The sequence below is a fragment of the Onychomys torridus genome, unplaced genomic scaffold (genome assembly GCF_903995425.1).
Source record: "Onychomys torridus unplaced genomic scaffold, mOncTor1.1, whole genome shotgun sequence".
In the NCBI taxonomy this organism is placed as follows: Eukaryota; Metazoa; Chordata; class Mammalia; order Rodentia; family Cricetidae; genus Onychomys; species Onychomys torridus.
This window is the reverse complement of record NW_023412803.1, coordinates 1-22974: the sequence shown is the minus strand read 5'-3', so window position 1 is coordinate 22974 and position 22974 is coordinate 1. Positions and strand designations below refer to the sequence as shown.

Genomic DNA, 22974 nt, shown 5'->3' with positions numbered 1-22974 from the left:
ATCCCACAGAATATGAGTGCAGAATATAAGCAAAAGTGCATGAATCTATCATAAACTTAGAACGATGATTATTCAGATCAACTGAAAGATTTTCATAAGTCATATCTAGAAAAATAAATACTGTAGTGATGGTAACTATTACTTGGCTCCAAAATGATGGCTTGTGAGTCTACATAAAGAATCACTGTATATGAAGGACACAATTGAGCTCATCTTCATTGGCCGTTTCTAACCATAATGGAGATAAGTAGTACCGGAGCAAAAAATCCAACAAAATCTGTTGATAAACATTAAGTCTGATCACACGTCAGGGTATCAGATGAATGCATTAGGGCCCACCACCAGAAATGAATAAACAATGGCTGACTAAACTCACCTCTGCCAGATTCTCTATTGGATCCCTTGTTCAATAACTTCATCCTTCAAGAGTACACTGTCCCCAGTTATAATCATAATTACATATATATATATATATATATATATATACACACACATACATACATGCATTCCCAAATACTCAAGGAGGCAACAATGCTTAGGGTGCTAATAGATGAAATATTGATACTTTGTGTATCATCTTCTAGGTCTTGGTATCATTTTGTTGAATTGAATCTGGTATGCAAATATTCATCTTTTTTTTCTGATGGCTGAATGTTTCATCACTAGCAGACTTCCAGTGACTCTGGAGAAGACTTTTATTCTAACAGCCAATCTTCAGTGCTCTTCAGTAATGCTTCTAGTTCTTGCTGGTTTTAAAAATACCTTTCTGTGGTAGATGTTTAATGCTTTATTTTGTGCTTAAAGAGTGTTAGGAAGCGGACACTCAGTTAGGACATTCCTATCATCCAGTCTTACATATTCATATTGTATCCAGTCTGTAACCTAGTGCAGGAAACTCTCACTTAACAATTGTACACCCTCACGTTGATGTCTCAGCTTCATGAGCCATCTTCAGGTATGAATCCTTGATTGGCAGGAGCCATGTGACGTCTTTGGGGAACAAGGCCTGAGAATAGTATGAACGGCTCTCCTTGTGGCAAGACCCTGGAGACCCTGACCTACTGGCAAAGGCCTGGGAACAGTTTGCTGCCTGATTCTGGGAATGACCTGGGGAATGTGTGTCCTACATGCTCTCCATGCTTTCCCTATGCTAGCCACACTGCTCTCGCCCGAATGAGTCACAGTAGGTCATGAAGTTTAATATTCTATATTTACTTTAATATTCTGGAAAGATTGATTTTACCACAAGATTCTTTGAGAAATGTTATTAAATAGATGTTATCAGGAGTTAATGGGAAAAGTCTAGGAACAGGGAATGAAGCAAAATCATAGAAACCCAGAGTTCCGTCATATCTAATAACTGTGCCAATATCCTAAGAAGTTAAGGGAGATGGACATAAGAACAAGGGATGCACAGTGCCAGCTATTAAGAGTAAGTTTCCAATAGGATAAATGAAAAATCTTGGTATGCCCTCAGAGGAGATAGAATAGTATAAAATGTAGAATAGAGTGAGCCAGCTTTGGCTAGTGAGTGATGATGAGAACCCAGACTCTATCAGATGTAAGTATTAACCCCAAGAGACAAAACTGTCTCTCACCCTGTATGACACAGTAACCATATATGCTGCCAACTGGGCACACTGTTCTACCTGTAGATGTACCTAGTTAGAAAAGTTCCTTTGTAGCTTACAAGACTGCTTATGCTTCTAACAGTAGAGATATTGATAAAAAGGTAATGGCTACCAGTGGGAGATTTGGGGGATGGAAGGGAAAAGAGGCAAAGAACAAACTGGTAATTATTGTAACCATTTTTAGAAACTCAGGAAGCAAAACTGATATTGAAATTGCATAAATAAAGACATCCCAGTCTATCCAGGGCCACTTGTTTGAACAACAGCAGGTGGTCACAATCTCTTCTTGGCTCCAACTTCACACATCCCTCCCAGTCATCGAACCCATCTGGAGCAAGGCTTCCAACACATGATTATTTTAATTTTGTTTTGAATCTATAGTTACTGGTATAATCCTGTCTTTAAGCATTGCTGTTAAAAAGAAAAATAATGCTACCCTGAAAATTTAAAGATGAATAAGGTTACAGCATTTCTGGGCTTATATATGACAATTTAGCTTTCCATACTAAAATACTTTTTTTTTTTTTTTTTGAGACAGGGCTTCTCTGTCCTGGAACTCGCTTTGTAGACCAGGCTGGCCTCGAACTCACAGAGATCCACCTGCCTCTGCCTCCTGAGTGCTGGGATTACAAGCATGTGCCACCACTGCCCGGCTAAAATACTTTCAACAGATGATACACTTGGAATATTCTATAGTCAGTTTTGAAACAATTTTGGGTAATAGTTAAACTCAAAACATTTAGTTTATAATTGAATTTTCCAGAGCATGTAAAATTTATCCTCATGTATATATATTTTTTATGTATGTATGTATATATATATATATATAATATACATATATACATATATATATACTGCTTTCTGTGTAAAGACTTCAAAATTATAATAAATGAATTATTTTATCATACATGATGAAATATCTGTGCCTACCTGAAAGTTCTCTTGTGAATCTGGCCTGTGTCTGTACTTGTGTGTGTGTCTCTGTGTACCTAACAAGGTGCTTTTGCTCCATATTTATTAAACACCATAGAAAGCATCACATGGGAAAAAGGAATGAGGGATACTTCACAGAAATCTTCAACATAGCTTTACAAGAGATCAAGTCATTGACTCCAAATGGCCCCACATAACCAAAATAACAAACAAACGAACACTGTTGAGTATTATCTGAATGCTGCATCCCAGCATTTATTCTGGATATTAATTTCATATGTTTTCTTTCAGTCTATTTGTGGTTTACAGCATTTGCTGCCATGACACACATATATACATGCATTACTTTTGGTTTAGGCCATGGAAAAGTACATAATACAAAATCACAGCTACACTTTACCTTAGGTTGTAAAAGCTGATTGCATGGGAAATCCAAGGCAATTAAGATCAGTTGGTACATTGTTCTCATAAAGGCAGGTTAGGCAAACAGGCTGAGGAGACAGCACAATATCTGTCTTGTGTCTTACGTGACCTCAAGGTGCATTATTAACTCTGGCTGTGAGGTCCAGCAAAAGTCCCAGTCTCTTAGAAGATACTTTCATAATAATGCATTACCATACAGAGAGTTCTCAAATGATGAAGTGAATGTCTCTCAAGAAGTGTTCACTGTCCTTAACAATTAGGGAAATGCAAATTAGAGCTCCCCTGGGTTTTCATCTAACTCCAGGCAGAATAGCTAAGATCAAGAAAACAACAGACAACAAATACTGGTGAGCATGTGAGGAAAGGGAAACCCATGTTCAATGCTGGCATTGCAAATGTGGAATCACTCTGCAAATCAGCGTGGAGAATTCTCAAAAAGCTAAAAGTACATCACATGACACAGTCATACTGCTCCTTCCCATGTGTTCAAAGGATTCCACATCTCTGGTGTTTTGAATGTGAATGATCCCACACTGCCCCCCACAAACTCATGTATTTGAATACTTGTCCCCCATTGGTGGTGCCATTTGACCTCCTGGATCTGTAAGTCAAATTAACTCTTTTACACACAAGTTGCCTCTGAAAGTTTTGTCACAGCAATAGAAAGTGATGTCCTGCTCCTCACACTTGCTCAGCTGTGCCCATTGCCACTCCATTCATAACAGGGAATAAAAACAGCCTAAATGTCCTTCAACTGATGAATGAAAAATGAAAATGTGGTACATATACACTGTGAAATACTATTCAGCTGTAAAGAAAAACATGTTATAACTATTTTGTGCCTAATAGGGTCATGGATCTTAAAGGAGAACATGGGAAGGGTTGGAGACAATGATGTAATTACATTTTAATTAAAAATAAAATAAAAGTACGCTGGAAATTTAGCTTTTAGACTTTTTAAAATCTTATTGTGCCTCTGAACACTGTAGTTTGATAGGTTTCTTCCCTTTTAAAAAATATGTCTACAGGGCTTGGAGAAGTGGCATGGCAGTTAAGAGCACTGGCTGCTCTTCCAGAGGTCCTGAGTTGAATCTCTTGCATCGATGTTGCAGCTTATGCCTGTCTGTAACTCCAGTTCCAGGGGGATCTTCTGGATTCTTTGGACACTGCACATAAGTGGGAAACAGAAATACATGCATAGTACAAAAATATAATAAAATATTTAAAAAAACCTAGTGAAAGAACATGTAATTAATTATTTTTATTCTTTTGGTCAATTGTTTATTTGAATATTTCAATTTAGTTGTATGATAAAATATTCAATATATAATCCAAATAAATTAGCATTGTCTACTTTTTCCTTGACTCCTGACATCAATTAGTTTTAAGTATTATTTGCTTACCTGAATGTCCTTTTGATTTGTATAGAGTGATACTCGCGTCTATCTTTGGGTTATTGAAATGTATCTCTTTCTACAGAAGAGGTCCTCTTAATTTAGTTTCCTTATTCTTCATTCATTTTGCAAAGTATTCTCAGGTATGAAATAATGACTGCAGGCACTTGAAGTTAGGGCAAGCTTTTAAGATTTTACTCTATCCCGTAAAGGCTTAACAATATTACATATGGGGGCAGCGAGTTTGCTGTGAGAATTGTGTCACCTAGTAATATCAGAAGCTACATCCATAAAGTTTTACTAACATGACTGCTCAAGTGTGGGCTGAAAAAGGACACTAACAGACATTCCAAAGTGTCTGGAGAAAAGTCCACATGCTACATGAAGAATTATAGGCAACCAAAGAAAGCTGGGAGTGGGAGAAGGTGGTCTTCCCAAGGAAGAGCACACCAAATGATTGTCCAGTGCTAGAAGGTTAGTCCTGAAAACATGAATACAAATAATATTATATGGATTGAACTGGTTATATTTAGGAATATGTGCACACACACACACACACACACACACACACACACACACACACAATTAGTGAAAAAGAGCCCATGAATTTTAAGGATAATAAGAAAGGTTGTATAGGAAGTCTTGGTGGGAGGAAAGGAAAGGGAGAAATACTATAATTATAGCATTATTTCAAAAGTGCAATAAATTTTATTGCAATAAAATCCAATAAAAACAAGATAAAATATTTGAGTCAAAACTCTTCAATTAATTTTTTCTATTTGTTTTTAGGGAATTTTTTGAAGCTTCATTTAAGTATATAGTGTTTTGGAATCATCTCCAGCTCTTAATCTTCCTCCTCAAACCTTTCCTCCCTCCTCCCAATCCACCTGGAATTCATAATCTCTTTTTTATACTTACTGTCATTGAATATATGAGTATATAATACCTACTAAGTCTTATCAACCTTATATTAACCATTTGTTCTCCAGTATCTTACTAAGCAGGTCTTTGTGGAATATCCATTTATATACCTGGCTACTTTGGTCTTAATTTTTCTGATTCCTACCCTCAAATTTCTGTAAGACTCATCACATAATGAAAGTATATTTTTCTATGGTTTCAATAGCAGCACTTTTAAATTTCACTGAGTTCCAGAAACTGTTACAAAAGTGGTTAGGGACAAAGCTTGGGCCTCTGCTATCTTAAAAATCAAAGCTTAGCAACCTGTCCTCTATAAACCAATGAAAGAAAAAAGTAATGATGAGAAGAGGAAGGACGTTTATTTGATGTGATCACACTGGAAAGATGAGCATATAGTTCCAGTAGCCTCTACCCTACCTTCCAAGTCCATCCAGAAATACTTAAGAGATTTAGGTATATACAGGGCAAGAAATAAACATCCAAAAGGAGCCTTCCAATGGAGTGGGCTTGCTCATCTTTGATCATTATCTCACTGGCTCTGGTCTCTTTTGTAAGGTCCTGTGAAAATTTGCCAGAACTCTGTGAAGTTTCTTCCCAAGAGAAATGCTTGCCCACTAGCTGGCATCAAGGACTCTCAGCTTTTTCTTTCTCCCAGCATGAGATTCCTGGGGAAGGAGACTTTCTTGGGGTCTATTGTTTGAAGAGTCTAATAGCCAAAAGAAGGAGCAGGAGTGTCTGTCTTTGGAATATCTTCCCCCTTGCCAAAATAGTAAAAATGTTATCTCCTTAAGTTTGTTCAATAACACACATGAGATAATTATAAGATGAAATTAAATATTAATAACAAATTAATAACAACTATGTGAACACTACTAGGACACCTATAAGTGAAAATTTCAACATTACTCTTGTTGGTATGATGGGAAATGTTTATGTTATTTAAAAACTTCCAAAATGCAGAGCTGTGAAATTTAGTTTAATTGACTATTTATTTGTCTAAAGAGGCATTTCTCAATCTGTGGTTTGCAGTCAACTGACCCCTTCACAGGGGTCGCATATCAAATATCCTGCATATTGGATATTATGATTCATAACAGTAGCAATATTACAGTTGTGAAGTGGCAACAAATTATGGTTAGGGTTACTGCAACATGAGAACTGTATTAATAGGTTGCAGTAATGGGGAAGTTGAGGTGAATTATAAAGTATGTAGAACAAAGATTAATATATGCTACTATAAACAAAGATTTCCATGTTCAGTCTCATATTCAAAATAAGGTAATGGAAAAGAGCAACATTTAACTTTATTTGCTGTATAAATACTGAAAGTAGCTTCAACTTTGATTTTGCACAATGATTGCAAGAAGGCTGTATCTAACTGCTTCTCTTATATTTCAAGTTTAGTAAAAAAAAAAATCCTTGCTATTTCCTGTACATTATTATCATATCTAGTATGATTAATAATCATTCTCAAGTTTTGTATTGAAGAACACTGTCAAAATCTTTCCCATGTATCAAAAGTGATAAATACATCCCCTATCCAACTTTATAATCTGTTTATTGATCAAAAGAAATGCTGTTCAGTCTGCCTTCACTGTGCTCTACTTTGCAGACTATGCTCTGAAAAGGAAAATGCTAATTGTAGATATTACAGGTCAGATTTTGAGAACCTTTTAGTATTTAAGATATTCTTTCTGTCAAAGATGTATGATATCAAAATTTTCCATTCAATTATTATTTTATATGTTGTTAATGCAAAATAAGTAACAGTGTGTGTGGTGATATTTTATTTGTGCTGAAATGTGATATTTTATTTGTATGTTAATAAATAAAGTTTGCCTGGAGATCAGAGCCATAGCGAGCCATGAACAGAAGTCAGGAGGTGGTGGCACACACCCTTAATCCGATCACATGACAGGCAGAGTCTCTGTGTGGTCAAGGACACAGCCAAGTGTGGTGACACATGCCTTTAATCCCAGTACCAACCATAGAGCCCTGGAGGTCTGTATAGACACACAGTGATGAGGAAGTGATGTGGCTGGGTTTAGAGCCAATGAGAAGGCAGAACAGGAAGGCAATAAAACTGCAGGTTAGACAGGAAGAAGCTCTCTCTTGGGAAGCTACAGTGAGGTGGTAAGCTAAGGTTAGTCCTGACTATTCACTGTTTCTCTGATCTCTTTGGCTATTATCCCGGTATTTGGCTCTGTGTTTCTTATTTCATAAGACTCTTTAGAAGTTTGTCTACATCTGTGTTTTCCACATACTTGTTCTGGGTAGCAAAGCAGCTAGAAATGACTAGCTAAGTGAATAACGGGAAGGTACAGGTGACGTTGTTGCCACAGAATGGAAATGTGCTATAACACTAAGCAGACTCAGTTAAGCATGGGTTACTCAGCTATTGTTCTGAGTTAAGCAGGTCATCTTCCATTTTGCATTTTTGTACTGTCCAATTGCACAGAGCTATTCAATGAAAAGAATAGTCAAGGCACCATGTGATAAAATGGCTTCCATTTTTTTTCAAACCAACAATGTATCAGATGATCTAATTTTTTTCTAATGTGATATTTTTATTGATTATTGGGGAATTTCACACAAGGCACCTCTATCACACTCTCCCCCCACTCCTCCCAGGTCCACGCACTCTCCCCAGTGTATTACCCCTCAAAATACACCAAGTGCAATCTGTGCTGTCCATTCATTCATTGTGGCATGATCACACTCCTGGTGGCCAGCTCTCTAAAGATAACTGAGTCATTCCCCACTCTCCTGCCAGAAGCCATCAACTGTGAAGAGCTGTGGGAAATGCATTACGAAAAATCTTGAGTTGGTGTAATAAATAACAAAAATTCTTGGCAAAGTATTTTGTTTTTAATAAAGATGTATTTCTAGGCTCATGTAGCATGTAGAACTTGATTAACAATATACTTAGTGCAAGTTATCCTGGACTGTTAGGGACCAAGATATCAGGAACCAAACATGAACCATGGAAAGTACTAGCTAGACCAAAGAACAAGTCATAAGCCCCTTCCCAGAGCAGTAACCAGAGGCCTCCAAAGATAAGAGAACATCCCACAGTCAGGTGCCATGACAACCGAACATAAAGAGCATTCCAGGGTCAGGTAGCCTAACAACAGAATAAACTGCCCCTGACCAGCGACCTTAGCCGACATCTCACAGTTGCACTATCTGCCTCACATGTCTTGCACCCCTTCCATGTTCTACACGCCCCTTTTCCCTTTCCCTCCTTCCTGCCCCTTCCCCTCTTATGCTATATAAGCCATGTGGAGAGAAATAAAGTTTGGTGGCTTGATCAGAATTCTGTCTTGCTGCTGTCTCTTGTGTCGCCCTTCCCTTTCATTCTCTCCTACAGGTGGGTCCCCCCCCACCCCCCCGTTGAAACCCTGCTGTCCGGGGCACTGGACTCCAGTTGTAGTCTGTTTTTAAAGATGATTTGATTTTCAAAGTTTATGTGCATGCATCTGTATTTATGTGCAATGTGAATTGCACATTGTTTTTCCCTCTTAGCAGGACACATAAATTAATTTTCCACCTATGTTTGTAATTCTCCACTAACTCTAGGACTCATTTTTAATTCATATTTCGTTATTCCTCTCTACTCATGCTTTATGTTCTTTAAACATCACTTTATATTCATTGTTATTGTTTGTATTGTTGTTGATGGTGGTGGTGGTAGTGGTGTGTGAGTGTGTATGTGTGTGTATGCTGTGTGTATATGGGCATGTGTGTGCAGAGACACATTTAAGGCACGGAACAATTCTGTGATTTTGAATCTCTCCTTTCACAATCTGTGGATTCTGGGGCTTGAACTCTGGTCGACAGGTTTGCATGACCCATGCCCCTACCAGCTGAAACATCTTGCTGCCCTTCATCTTTGTTTCTATAAAATCATCTCTCTCTCTCTCTCTTTTTTTTTTTTAATAGAATTGTGTTCATTGTGTTCTGAAGCCTCTGTCCTCTACTTTGGTAGTTTAAGTAAAATCTGCCTTGTCACTTTTTAAATAGATCATTCTTTTTTGACAGACATTGGTAGTTCATTTCATTCCATTTTATTTTAAAAATGATACCTCTGAAAAATTCACAATAAAATCTTCAGGCTTCCTATTCTTCTCCCATAAACAAGATGGTATTTCCATGGTTATCATTGTTCTTAGGATTATTACATCAGTAAATCAGCAAAAAATTAGATATATGAGGAAATAAGTATTTTAAATGGTTATTTTTTTAATTTTTAAGGAGTAAAATATATAGATAAACCAAGTAGCCCTATATTTTCTAAAAGAAGAAACACCTGATACACAGTGCTAGAGTTGAATGGAAGTGTCTTGCCTTCATTCTTAAAGATCTCTATTCCTTTTTTTTTTTCTTTCCCATCTTTACAAAGAACCAGTAAACAATCAAGCAGCACTTAACAGCAAGGAAAGCCAAGGCTGCCACACAGGCAAGTAGGAATCCAACCACATCCAGAGAGTGGTACTGGTACCAGGTGAGGTTATAGGCAAGTGGCCTCGGGTGCTTGGCCCCTTTGTGGCGCATGACAAACTCAATCCAGAAGACAGCTCTGTCCAGGGGCTTCATAGGCTGGTCATGGTGAATGGCTGACAACCACATCACATTGTCTTTATAGCTAAAGGGAGATATGATGGGCAATGACTTACTTACAGAATGAAGGTGAAAACATATGTTTATAAATTTCTGTGTATCATATGGAAGTATGGAAGTATAAAGAAAAGTATGTGTTCATCACAGTAAAGCTCTTATTAAATAATGTATCAGCTAGAACTTCTTCAATACACAGGATCTAAACAGTAAGAGAAATGCTAGGAAAAGTAAATATTTATAAATAAGAGATTAGACCCAGTTGACACCCCAAAGCAAAATAAATAAAATCAAAATGAGTTATCTCTGAAGTTTTGAAACATGAGTCACTCAGAAAGCAAATACTAGTGTAGCTGGTATGAAGAATTCAGAACAGTAGAACAATTTGGATATGCATAGCCAATGCATGCCATTTTAACTGTGATCCATATCTGGGCAAAGCTGATAAGGAGTTGAGATTGATGAGGAATTTGTATTGACCACTTATCAGTGCTTATTGATTATAAACATAGATATACAATGATTGTTCATTTACTAGCTTCTTCTCAGTAAAATAAATTTACTAATTTCCTTTCATAAATTTCTCCTTCTAGTTGTTAACTGTTAGATGGAAATAATAAAACTATATTTTCCTTTATTTGTAGGAAAATGTTTTTGACTGTTGGAACACTTTTAATCATTCTTACTGTAAACTAGAATTAGAGCAAGTTATTGCAATTAGTATTCATGCTTTTCTTTTACATGTTGTGACTTTTCAATATTGAATCTTTTCAATATTTTACACTGAAACAATAAAGAGATAATTGATTCTAGTGGTGAAATGACTTCAGACAAGGATACATGGGAAAGGGGTCTATTTATGGACATGTCTCATCGAGTATAAAGCTTAACATGCTGTATCATAACAGAGTACCAATAGCAATGGAAGCAGTCTCCTTTCTTGTTACTTATAATATATTAGAGAAATGCAGCCACATATACACAGAGAGAAAACAATGTTTTCACACAAAGGCAGATATATTAGTGTATTTTTGTTATACAGGACATGAGGTCCATAATAAGGATGTTGTATAATTTACTCAAGACTAATACAGTGTGTATCATAAACCTTCAAAATGTATCACCTATTTAAGAAATCAGCTTCATCTAGTACCATCATTATGTCTATTAAGAATTAGAAATGTAGACAAGTATACATACAGGAGGATTTTTACCTAATCATAAAAAAATATTATTTTTCAAAAACCGTAAAAAGAAAATGTGTTTCACAGAGTACTTATTAGAATAACTAAAATTTATTTAAATTGAGTTAACTTGCTTTAAAATGTATCTGTTGTTCTTTTGTCACCTCTCTCTCTCTCTCTCTCTGGGGTTTCAAGACAGGGTTCTTCTGTGTAGCAGGCCTAGCTGTCTTGAAACTTACTCTATAGAACAGGAAGCCCCCAAATTCACAGAAATGGGATGGCTAGCTGAGATGATCCAGCCTGGAGGACTACTTGTAACAAACTCTGAACTTTCCTATTATGCAGAGACTGGATAAATGATACAGGACTTGACAATTAACCCAAAATTCACCTGCCTCTGCCTCCTGAGTGCTGAGATTAAAGGCATGCACCACCACTGTCCATTTACAATTTCTTTCTTTCTTTCCTCTCTCTCTTTCTTTCTCTCTCTCCTTCCTTCCTCGCTTACTTTTCTTTCCTTCCTTCCTTCCTTCCTTCCTTCCCTCCCTCCCTCCCTCCCTCCCTCCCTCCCTCCTTCCTTCCTTCCTTCCTTTCTTCCTTTCTTCCCCATTACAGTTCTAAACAAAATTTTTATGCATGAAATACATGTATAATATTGTTGGTGAAAGACAGACTATAATGAGGGAGCATAATTTGTTTTAGCATTCTGATGTATTTTGGAAAGAAAATCATTATTCTGTAAGATATTTGGCAACTGAACAGCAATATGCCAAATTCTTTCTTTCAAATCAGTTTTTAAAAATTACATAATTCTTCTAAACAAGGCAACCACAACTGAAAAATCTAAGGATATGCACTATTTTTAACTATAATCCTCCTTTTTTTGATGTTATTAACTGGATAAAAATCAAAGCTCTATTTTTCACCACAAATCAGCAATAGAATAAAATATTGGCAAATACAAATTTATACTATTAAATATAATTGGAATTAGAGATTAATTTTATCCTACTGGCTAACAAAAAGCCATTATGAGGAGTTTTTTTTAAGTAAAAGAAAAATGATGCCTCTGTTCATTTGCTTCACTATACTACAATTTCAACTATCAGTAGGTATTTTAACAAATAAAACTGTATTTATTCTAAAGTTAAATCTCATAACTTTTTTTAGTAAAACAGTTGAGAAGTATGTTGGTCTAGGGTGTTGGCACATATTTTTTAATCTAGAACTTAATAGGATGAAAGAGGAAGACGTCAAGGTAATTACAGATTCTGTCTAAAATAAAATAACAAGAAAACACATTGACATTCCTTCACTATCTAATGTAGGTCTTCGTAGTATCATTATTTCTTTGAGTTAATTGCTGTTCTCTGGATGTTCTGGTGAAAAATTGTCTGTATTAAATAGGTTCATGACATAGCTCAGGGACAGAATAGTTGCTTAGCATGCATGTGTAAAGTCCTGGGTTCCAATACAAGACAAATAAATAGATAGATGGCTATACTCACGAAGGGATGTGAATGACTGCCTTTAGTGCATTAAGCAGATCTTCACTTGTCATCGTATGAAAGTCAACCGAAACAGCTGCTCCTTTGGCCACCATGTGAGCGACATTATCATGTTGTTCTGCAAATAAAGGGATGCCAACCATGGGGATCCCATGATGGATCGCCTCATAAATGCCGTTGGCTCCACCATGAGTTACAAAAGCTTTAGTTTTCGGATGACCTAGGATCAGAAGAACAACAGAAAACATATTAAATTCAACTGTTATATGTAAGTATAAATCTATAAGAAAGTGATCAAAGGGTTAGGGTATTTTTTAACATAAAAATTAAATTGAATTCCTTAAATTCCATTAATATCTCAGAGCAAAAGTCATCCAAATACACGGTAGAGGAACCAAGAAAGCTACACCTACTGTTTTCTTTTCAATGTGATGCTAGGGCTTACAGAAGAATTAGTTGAGAGATTAATGACAGATGTGGCATGAGAAGACACTAGAATGATGGCAGGTGATTTTCAGTTGAACACACAGAGTACCTACTGGATGGAAGAAAATGAAGGTCTAAGGAAGCCATATGTTTGCTATAACTTACTGACTTAAAGAGTTCATATGTTCTTAGTGCCACCTATCTCTCTCTTGCTTCTTCCTTCCATTACCCTCTTCCCAGGGAAACAAATGGAACCGAAGGTGCTTGAGGAATCAATAGGGAGACATTGTTGTGTAACCTTGCTTATTAGTACATACATACTCATGTGTGTGCATGTGTGTGTGTGGAGAGGGTAGGGTTGGAAGAAGTTTTGCCAAGTGTGGTGATGCTGGCAGTCTCAGGAACCATAGACTGGTTATCAAAATATCCAGTGCCAGAAATGGAAAACTTCACTATCAATTGTTGGTTTGCAGGGGGTAGGGGTGGAGGTGGGGGGTATCTGTGTCCAGGGCTCTCCCCAAACAATATAGACTCTAGCCATTGTCTTTGATTGCTTCCCAGAACTTGAAGATAAGACCCAATTAGTAGTTGGAGTATTTCTGTGTCCTGGCCAGCCAGTGGTCAGGACAAACTCTCACTCTCACATCCCCCAAGTAAACACACAGAGGTTTATATTAATAATAACTGCTTGGCCATTTGCTTAGGCTTAATACTGACTAGCTCTTACGCTTAAATTCTTATCTATGTTTGGCCATGTGGCTTGGTACTTTTTCTCAGTTCTCCCTGTCATCTTGCTTCCTCTGTGTCTGGCTGGTGACTCCTGACTCAGCCTTCCTCTTCCCAGAATTCTTGTCTGCTTATCCTGCCTATACTTCCTGTCTGGCTACTGGCCAATCAGTGTTTTATTTATCAACCATTCAGAGCAACACATATTCAGAGCATACAGAAAGACATACCACAGCACCGATTGATGAAGACACTGTACTCTTCAGACATAGGACGTGGAGGAATTGAGATGCAATTGACTTGGAAACCTCCTCTCTAAGCACTTTCATAGTATTAGAGCATGCTTCATAAGATCTCTAGGGAGAAATATAATCAATAGTCCTATCAGCTTTCAAATATATAAATTATAAACAAGGACTGGCATGGCAAGATATCATTAATGGCAAAACTGTGGCACTTTTATCTTAAGATTAACCAAGGATTGTCTAATTAGATTTGCGGTTAGCTCAGTAGTAATAAATTCATGCATGGTATTGTAAATCTATTCAACTATTCATGTCTGGGGAGATCATAGACCCCAAAGGAGGACTTCCTATTGCTATTTTTCCAAAACAAGTATAATTTCTAACTACATTCTAAACATTTATCCTTAAAACCACAGGTAAGTGTAGCTCCCATACCTCATTCAAATGCTTCTATTGCAGCAAGTGGACAATACTGCAGAGATCCACGGCTGGTCAAAATGAAGAGAATAAATGGCCATTGGATTCCCAAGATCAATCAGCATGCTCACAGCAGCTAAACTTGTAAATCAAAGGCTGTGGAAACATTTTGGAAAAGGTGTGAGAAGAGTATAACCATTGGATGTCCAAGATCAATCAGCATGCTTACAGCAGCTAAACTTGTAAATCAAAGGCTTTGGAAACATTTTGGAAAAGGTGTGAGAAGAGTATAACCATTGGATTCCCAAGATCAATCAGCATGCTCACAGCAGCTAAACTTGTAAATCAAAGGCTGTGGAAACATTTTGGAAAAGGTCTAAGAAGAGTATAAGAGCCAGAGGACCAGAATACCTGATGGAAGAAAGTGTTTTGGAGATATTATAGGGATGTTGCATCCATGAAGTCTTGACAATGTGTTGGCCTAAATAAGACCTTCACAATGACAGCACCAGTTCACCTGCTAACATAGATAGGGGAAGTTTCACAGAGTCCTATTCCTAGAGGAAAAGATGTGGGCAATCAGTGGCTGCCATGATGGAAGAGCCAGGTCTCTCCAGTATGAACGCCCTCATATATTATCTAATACTCCATTGTCAGCCCTAAACATGTGTGTATAACTAGGAACAATCAGTGAACTCGGTGGGATGGTGGGATGGTGAGATGGTGGGATGGTGGGATGGTGAGATGGTGGGATGGTGGGATGGTGGGATGGTGAGATGGTGGGATGGTGGGATGGTGGGATGGTGGGATGGTGGGATGGTGGGATGGTGGGATGGTGGGATGGTGGGATGGTGGGATGGTGGGATGGTGAGATGGTGAGATGGTGGGATGGTGGGATGGTGAGATGGTGAGATGGTGAGATGGTGGGATGGTGGGATGGTGGGATGGTGGGATGGTGGGATGGTGGGATGGTGGGATGGTGGGATGGTGGGATGGTGGGGTGGTGGGGTGGTGGGATGGTGGGATGGTGGGATGGTGGGATGGTGGGATGGTGGGATGGTGGGATGGTGGGATGGTGGGATGGTGGGATGGCAGGGGGCAAAGCAGGAGTTGAAGGAGGGAGAAGCTGAAAATGATGTAAATATAGTACTCATGTATGATTGTCTCAAAAGTGAAACTTTTCATTTACTAAGCCTGATACAGGTTTTTTAAGGCATCCAGGACAACTATGGTAATCATAGTGTTATATTGTTTCATGATAAACATTGTGAATTTTTCTGATGGAAAATATTGTCATTGATAAGTAAAAAGGATTGTTGTTTCTTAGCAGTTTTTTAAAAAATTTCTACTTTAGAAAGGGGAACAGTTATAATATTGAATCAGTAAAATCCAAGGTATGTACAAAACACTCTCTGTAAGAGGCAGTTGCTTTTACAAAATGTACACATTGTTTTTGGAACATAAAAATACAATGTCAGCTCATATTTCATTTTCTTTCAAGTTTAAAAAAAATCAATATTTTAAAATTGGTTTTATTTTTGAGTTTTCTAAAAGGAGTCAGTTTGCTTCCTATTGCTTTACAGTCTGTGACTCATGTTTTCAGTATTTGTTTCCCAGAGTCTTACCTAAAAGGTCATTCTGAGGCATCCACTTGAACACCCTAGTATTGGGTCCTAAGGTGTCTGGTTTCTTTCCCCCAAATCTCCAAAGAACCTGTTAGAGGTTGGACAATAATTTAAACCAGGATTCAAAACTTAAAATACAGTATTTAAAAAGTTAGATGGTGCTTAGCTAAGTGCCGGTCACAGGCCATGTGTGGAAACCAGGAAAAGTGACTTTAGACAATAAGAACTATCAAAAAAGTGAGACAGAGTATGGCAACATCGCCTCTGTTTCTCTTTATACTTAGTCAGTTGCATGTCATGATTTTTCCATGTGAAGTTACATACATACACGAGAGAGATAATAAAATGTGAATGTATTTATTTCTTAAATTTTATGTGGTCATAATTCAGGTTCAAGGAAGAATGATTAAACTTTATGTGTATTTGCTATATACTTTTAATTTTCCATTTCTAATTTCATGCCAGTTTAAAATAACCTCAGATTTTACTTATAGTCATCTGTCCTGTTATTTTAATAGAATTTGGTATTTTTAATTACTAATTATTTATTTTTTAAAATTACTCCATATTCCTAATTTTCTCTATATAGGAGTTTTTTTGAAAAGGCACTATCATGGAGAATCAGAGTATGAGTCATCTGTCCATCCCATCCTGACAATGATCTCACAGAGTGTAAGTGTTTAAATTGTCCACTGACTGCCAGTGATGTGGTTGCTGGCAGAGCATTTCCCCAGGACATAAAGGTCCACAGGCTTGCTTGCACCCTTCTGCATGTTAAGGAGGTGCTGTCTCCACCATGAAAATAGCAACCACAGAGAATGACTTTGACATTTTTTTAAAAACAAGCAAAAAATAAAAATCTAATATTCTTCATCTTTTGGTGAGAAATATGTTTTACTTAGGATTATAAGAAGCCTAGAGCATCTCATACATGAGTCACATCACTGTCACTGAGACTGAGTATTCCTTTCATATAGAAAAGGAAGCTGGCTTGCTGCTCATAAGCAATAGTAGCTGTAGAAAAAAGAACAACATCCTAATGGTGCCACATTGGTTCCTTAAGATAGATTGCACAACACTTTGAGGTTAATAATGCTTTTTAAAATCCCAAGCAGTTCTAAAGCCAGACCACACAAATGGTGCTAACTTTAGAAATCTGAAACTACCCTCATAAATTGGAGCTTCACCTACATGTTTAATATCTGTTTGCTGTGAGATGTTTAAACTTAGCTCCAGGATCACAAGGAAAACCAGCAATAGGGATTGCATGGAGACTTCATGTGAAAGAAAGCTAAAGTCTAGTTCCTAAGCACTCCAGATTGAAGTTCAGCTGTGGTAAATTATCTTCCTATACCTTATGAAGAGAGCCAGCATGAAGCTTATTTCTACTGGACTATCCCTTATTTCTCCATTTGTTCCTAAATGACAGACATGTTGCTCTCCTGGGTTAGAGACATAGTCCCATGGATGATGTTTGATTACGGATAGTTCACTGTAAGGGTAGGAACCACTCCACCCTCTCATTTACATCATCCTGTTAGGGGTTTTGGCAGGTTCTACAAGGGCCAATTCTGATTTTCTCAGTGAACATGGTACAAAAAGACTGAGGTGCAACCCTTCTGTCTTTCTCTGAAAAGGCTCCTGAATGGTAACTAAGCCACCCTAGTTCAGAAATCTCATAAAGAGTGAAGGGTTACCTGGGAAGTCTAGATGCTACTACAAGTCTAGAAGTCTACTATATGCTATACTGCAGACATTGTTTTCAATATCTGCTAGTAAAATTATTAAATAAAATTCATTTTCCCTGAATGTCTAGTTTTAAACAAGGCTCAAGAAAAAAGGAGTGACTTGAGAATTTAGTTGTTTTTTTAAATTTTGCTTATATTACTGTACTCACTCACCATGCTTCTCTGTGATCACAATGTTTATGTCAATGTCATTGCCAGTCAAAAACACATTATGTATAATCTGTTATATTTATCTTTATTTTTAAACTGGTTAAGGCAAATCATAATACTTCATTTTACATAAAGGATCCTTCCAGGGTCAGACCTTTCCAGAAGTTAATAAACTTGTCTTCCATGAGGGCACCATTTTACCTTTTGTGGAATCTGTGCCAGGGCTGACGCAATTGTGTTGGCTCGTTCTTGTGATATGTTTCTGATCATTGATCCCAGAGAAAATACCACCACACCATGTTCCCCAGAGCTCTGTGCAAACTCTTCCATTTCCTGTGGATACAGAAATTGTTTTACTACTGAAAATCAACAGCAGATGAAATGCTATTAAAATTGCCATTAAAGTAGGAGAACAATGAAGTATTATAGGACTGGTAAGTACTACTGGTCAAGCACACATAAGACAATCATTGCTGTCTTAATCATTCATGGAGAGCACCACTATGTATATTCCCATCTTTGAGTAACAAGTATTCCAAGTAGTACTTTCTGAAAAAAATTAAAATTACAATATGTTCATCATATGAGGTGAACAGAAAGTTGTAATCCTCATTTACATTTCTTTCTTTTCTTTCTTTCTTTCTTTCTTTCTTTCTTTCTTTCTTTCTTTCTTTCTTTCCTTCCTTCCTTCCTTCCTTCCTTCCTTCTTTCTTTCTTTCTTCCTTCCTTCCTTCATTTCTTTTTTTCTTTCTTTCCTTTCCTTTTCTTTTCTTTTCTTTTTTTTTTTTTTTTTCAAGACAGGGTTTCTCTGTGTAGCTTTGGAGCCTGTCCTGGAACTTGCTCTGTAGCCCAGGCTTGCCTCAAACTCAGAGATCCGCCTGCCTCTGCCTCCCAATTGCTAGGATTAAAGGCATACACCACCACTGCCCAGCTACATTTATTTATTAACCTATAGAAAATGTGATTTTTCCCCTTTCTTCATTTCCTGTTACCAGTGGTGATTTAATGTAAATAAGGACATTGATACAGAACAATTTATTGCTGTGACATATATGTATGTAATTTACTTAGTATAAACTTTGCACCCGTGTTTATTTAGGGTGTTAAATGATTCTGGTAAAACAATTAAAATGTAATAATTACACATGCAATCAGTATAATTATTTTTTAATTTTCATTAAAGAAGATATTTTTGTTTATAAAATTATGATACATATTGATTATACACAAATTAACTTTACTTTGTATAGTTCATATACTATGTAGTATTCACATATAAGTAGTGCAGAGACACAATACAGTTTACAAACTTCTGATTTCTTTTTTTTTTTTTTTCAGGAAAGAAGTCACAAAAGCATTTGATAAGTGATGTAAAAGAAGTAATTGTGGAAGAGAAAAATATAAATTTCAACATTTATTTTTACTTATTGTGTGTTCGTGTGTGTGTGTGTGTGTAACAGTTAACCATTAGAAGGGCAGAAGACAAAAATAACGATATTCAGAAGTTTTCCCTTTCCACCATTTATGTTTATATCCATGGAAGAAACTCAAGTTATCAGGCCTTTAGTCTAGTCTTTTGCCTGCTGAGCCATGTTTTCAGACTAAATACAGAAATTTGAACACAGAATAAGACAAAGTTTACAATATATAACTTAGGTTAGAATCTTGTTTGTGAAACATAATAACAACGGTTGTTATAACCACTAATGATCATTGCATTGTTGCACATTGTCTGTCTTGTCTTCTTTCCCTTGTTCTAATACTAATAACACTGCCCATTTCTCTTAATGGAAATCGAGGAATCCTTCAAGTACAGGATAAAATGTGCAAAACCTACACACGTGTGGAATCATCCTTTGATCATAGGAAACTACTGTGTATAGTCTAGATGTTAACATTCAAAACCATTGTTGGATGTTAACCATTTAAAACTATTTCAATGGTCATTGAGATGGCTCAGTTGGGAGGATTCTTGTTACCAAGTCTGATGACATGAATTTGACCCTGAAATACCCATGCTAGAAGAAAAAACAGACTCCTGGAATTTGCCTCTAACATTTGTACAAATGCCGTAATGTCTCTCTTCCCATATGCATACACAGTAGTATATATGTACACACATACATCACACGAATTAAAAATAAATGAAAAATACTTTAATGTTATATGGTTGCTAGTGATATAAAATTGCAAGAATTTTTGGTTATCATATTATATGTCAGTAAAGAAAGCTTACTCTCTATAACTGTCTTATAACTGTTGTGGTGATATATTGTGGCCCACAGTATATTGTGTACCCTAATAAAGCTTATCCGAAGATCAGAGGAAAAAGCCAGACACTATATTAAACATGGAAGTCAGGCAATGTTAGCACATGCCTTTAATCCTAGCATTCAGGAGGCAGAGATCTATCTGAATCTGTGTGAGTTCACAGCCACACTAGGGAACAGAGCCAGGCATGATGACACATGCCTTTAATCCCAGCACCAACCATAGAGGTCTGGAGGTCTGTACAGACAGACCAGAAGGGATATCACTGGGTGGAGAGAGGAAATGACATGGCAGAATGGAAAGGCATAGGAATGGGTATACAGGAAGTAGGTCTCTTTGAAGGCTGAGGGCTGGTGAGGTAAGGTTGGCTGTGGCTTGTCCTATTGCTCTGATCTCTCTGTTTTAACCCCAATATCTGGCTCTGAGTTTTTTAAATATAAGATCATTTAACAATTTGTCTTACAAACTGTGATGTTCATTTCATATCAGATATTATGTCAGAATGACTGGATAATTTTCATCTAGTTACAGTTTTCATAAGCAGGTGGTAAGAATAATTAGGTGTTCATGTGCGGTATATATTTTTTTCTGTGGTTATTCTGGCAAGGAGATGTGATGCCAGGACCCCATTCCCCAATGAAGTTTTAGTGGTCTCCTATAATCTGGCATAAGACAGAAAAAACATAATCAGTCTTCCCAAACTCGTTGTCCAATACCAATAAATCTGCTCCTTGAAAACATGTGCATATGAGCAAAGCTCAATGGGCTGAAACACTGTATTATGTGTTCGATCTATCTATCTATCTATCTATCTATCTATATATCTATCTATCTATCTATCTATCATCTATCTATTTATCTCTATCTCTCTATCTCTATCTCTGTGTGTGTATAATGACAAAGAAAAACAAAACAAAACAAAAAAAACCTCTGTGTCAATAGAGTAAATGATCCCTTTTATACCCTAAGCTACAAAACTGTGAGATCTCAAGTGAATAGTGCATTAATTAGTAGACTGAAAGCAAGGAAATGTTGAGTTTTCTTGTAAAGTAATTGAAGCCAAAATACTTGATATTGAGGAATGGTCTTCTGCTAATGCTAAGATACTGTTGAAGAATCTTTACACTTTTTTCATCCTGTTTCCAAAATTTATACATTTACTTTCATAAGTACATATGATATATATCTTTTAGGACACTGCCTGAGAATGTGTTAAAATTCTCATTATTATTGAGCAAGATGAATATAAAGTTTCTTCAAATGTAAGATACTTACTAGATATAGTAAATCAAATGTCTCCCGTCATGCTCACTGGTAAATCCTTTGGCTGCTGGTCATTGCACTTTTTGGGGAGTTTTGGAAACTTTACAAAGGGAAGCCTACTTGACTCCATCAGGTAGTCGTTTTCTTGTGGTGGGGGCAATCCAAATAATGTTCTGCTTCCTTCATGATATGAACAGTTCCTTCCATATACTTCTGCTCCCAATACGGTCTGCCTTACTCTAGGACCAGCACCAACAGAGCTGAGTCCTGAAACTTCCGAGTCCATGACCAATATAAATCATTTGGTATTGTGGTTCATTCTGACAGAAATGTTGACTCAGTCTAACAGTAACAACAAAAATACCCATTACAGAAATATTCAACATTAACTTGGCATTATCTACTTAGAAGCTGAGATACTTAGTTTCACTGGTTTCAATCTTTCTCCTAAAGTCCATATGATCTTGGTACTGTTAGACTCTGATTAGATGTACTGAGATCTATGAGTATTCTATTCTATGCTCACCTTTTTGCTATCTAAACTGTAATAGCAGCATCCTACAGGTTCTTTACTTCCAGTCTTGCTTCTATGCAACTCAACTCAGGGACTGCACCTTGAAGGCGCTTTTTTCTTTAATTTTAAAGAAAATCTGATATTACTTCTCCTTAGTTCACATCCCTTCTCTGTGCTCTTAATAGCATAATTAACATTTTAAGCACTTTCCTATTGTGAACTTTTAAATAATGTTTATCAAAAGCCCCTGCTGTCTATACCTTCTTGCTAAACCACACATGCAGTCCTAACTTCTTATCTTCTTATTTCATCTTACCTTATCCTTTGACCTCTCTTTCACATCTTAGGGTTTTCTGTTTTATTTTGTTTTGTTTTTTAAATCAATGACTTTAGGATGTGTTTTATTATTTCTATTCAATGGTCTCTTTATATTATAATCACTTTATTAAATATATTCCATACAAATTTTATTGAGTATACTTTATCTCTCAAAATGGGTTTAGGTTAGGCAGAAACTTCTCTATGTTGTTTCTCTGCATATGAAGAACATGTTGAGATGTATGCTAATCTTTTCACAGTTTTTGCATGAATGTGCATCAATATTTATAGCATTGAATTAAGCTGTTTCCCCCAAGGTTCTCTTGTTATTCTATAAATGGAAGGAAATGCATAAATTTGTGGCTGTTTTAACCTTGAGCATCCACTTGGCAGGATGTTTTTCCCCACTTCTGATTCTTTCTCACTGGAAGAAAAACTAAAAAAAAAATGGTGTAGAACCATTTTTACTGAAATGAAATAAAATGAAACAAAACTAAAAGGATGAACTTACCTTAGGTAGGGGTTTGGCAGGTTTGCAGTGGAGTCCTCCAACAAACTCAATGTTTGATAAAGATGGTGAGGAAATTCTAAATCCCAGTAGGACTGAATGAGCCACATTTCTGCTTTCTTCATTGTGTCAACCATAGTAGTAGGTCTTCC

At 36.7% G+C, this 22974-nt stretch overlaps 1 protein-coding gene across 1 annotated transcript; it reads right to left on the bottom strand.

Moving 5' to 3' along the window:
- Positions 1 to 9667: 9667 nt before the first annotated feature.
- LOC118575881 (UDP-glucuronosyltransferase 2B7-like) lies at positions 9668 to 22968 on the bottom strand. Its single transcript, XM_036176252.1, is given in 6 exon segments — positions 9668 to 9947; positions 12612 to 12831; positions 16051 to 16138; positions 18150 to 18281; positions 22826 to 22893; positions 22896 to 22968. Coding segments are annotated over 6 exon segments (852 nt in total). The 5' UTR covers positions 22960 to 22968.
- Between the last annotated feature and the right edge of the window lie 6 nt (positions 22969 to 22974).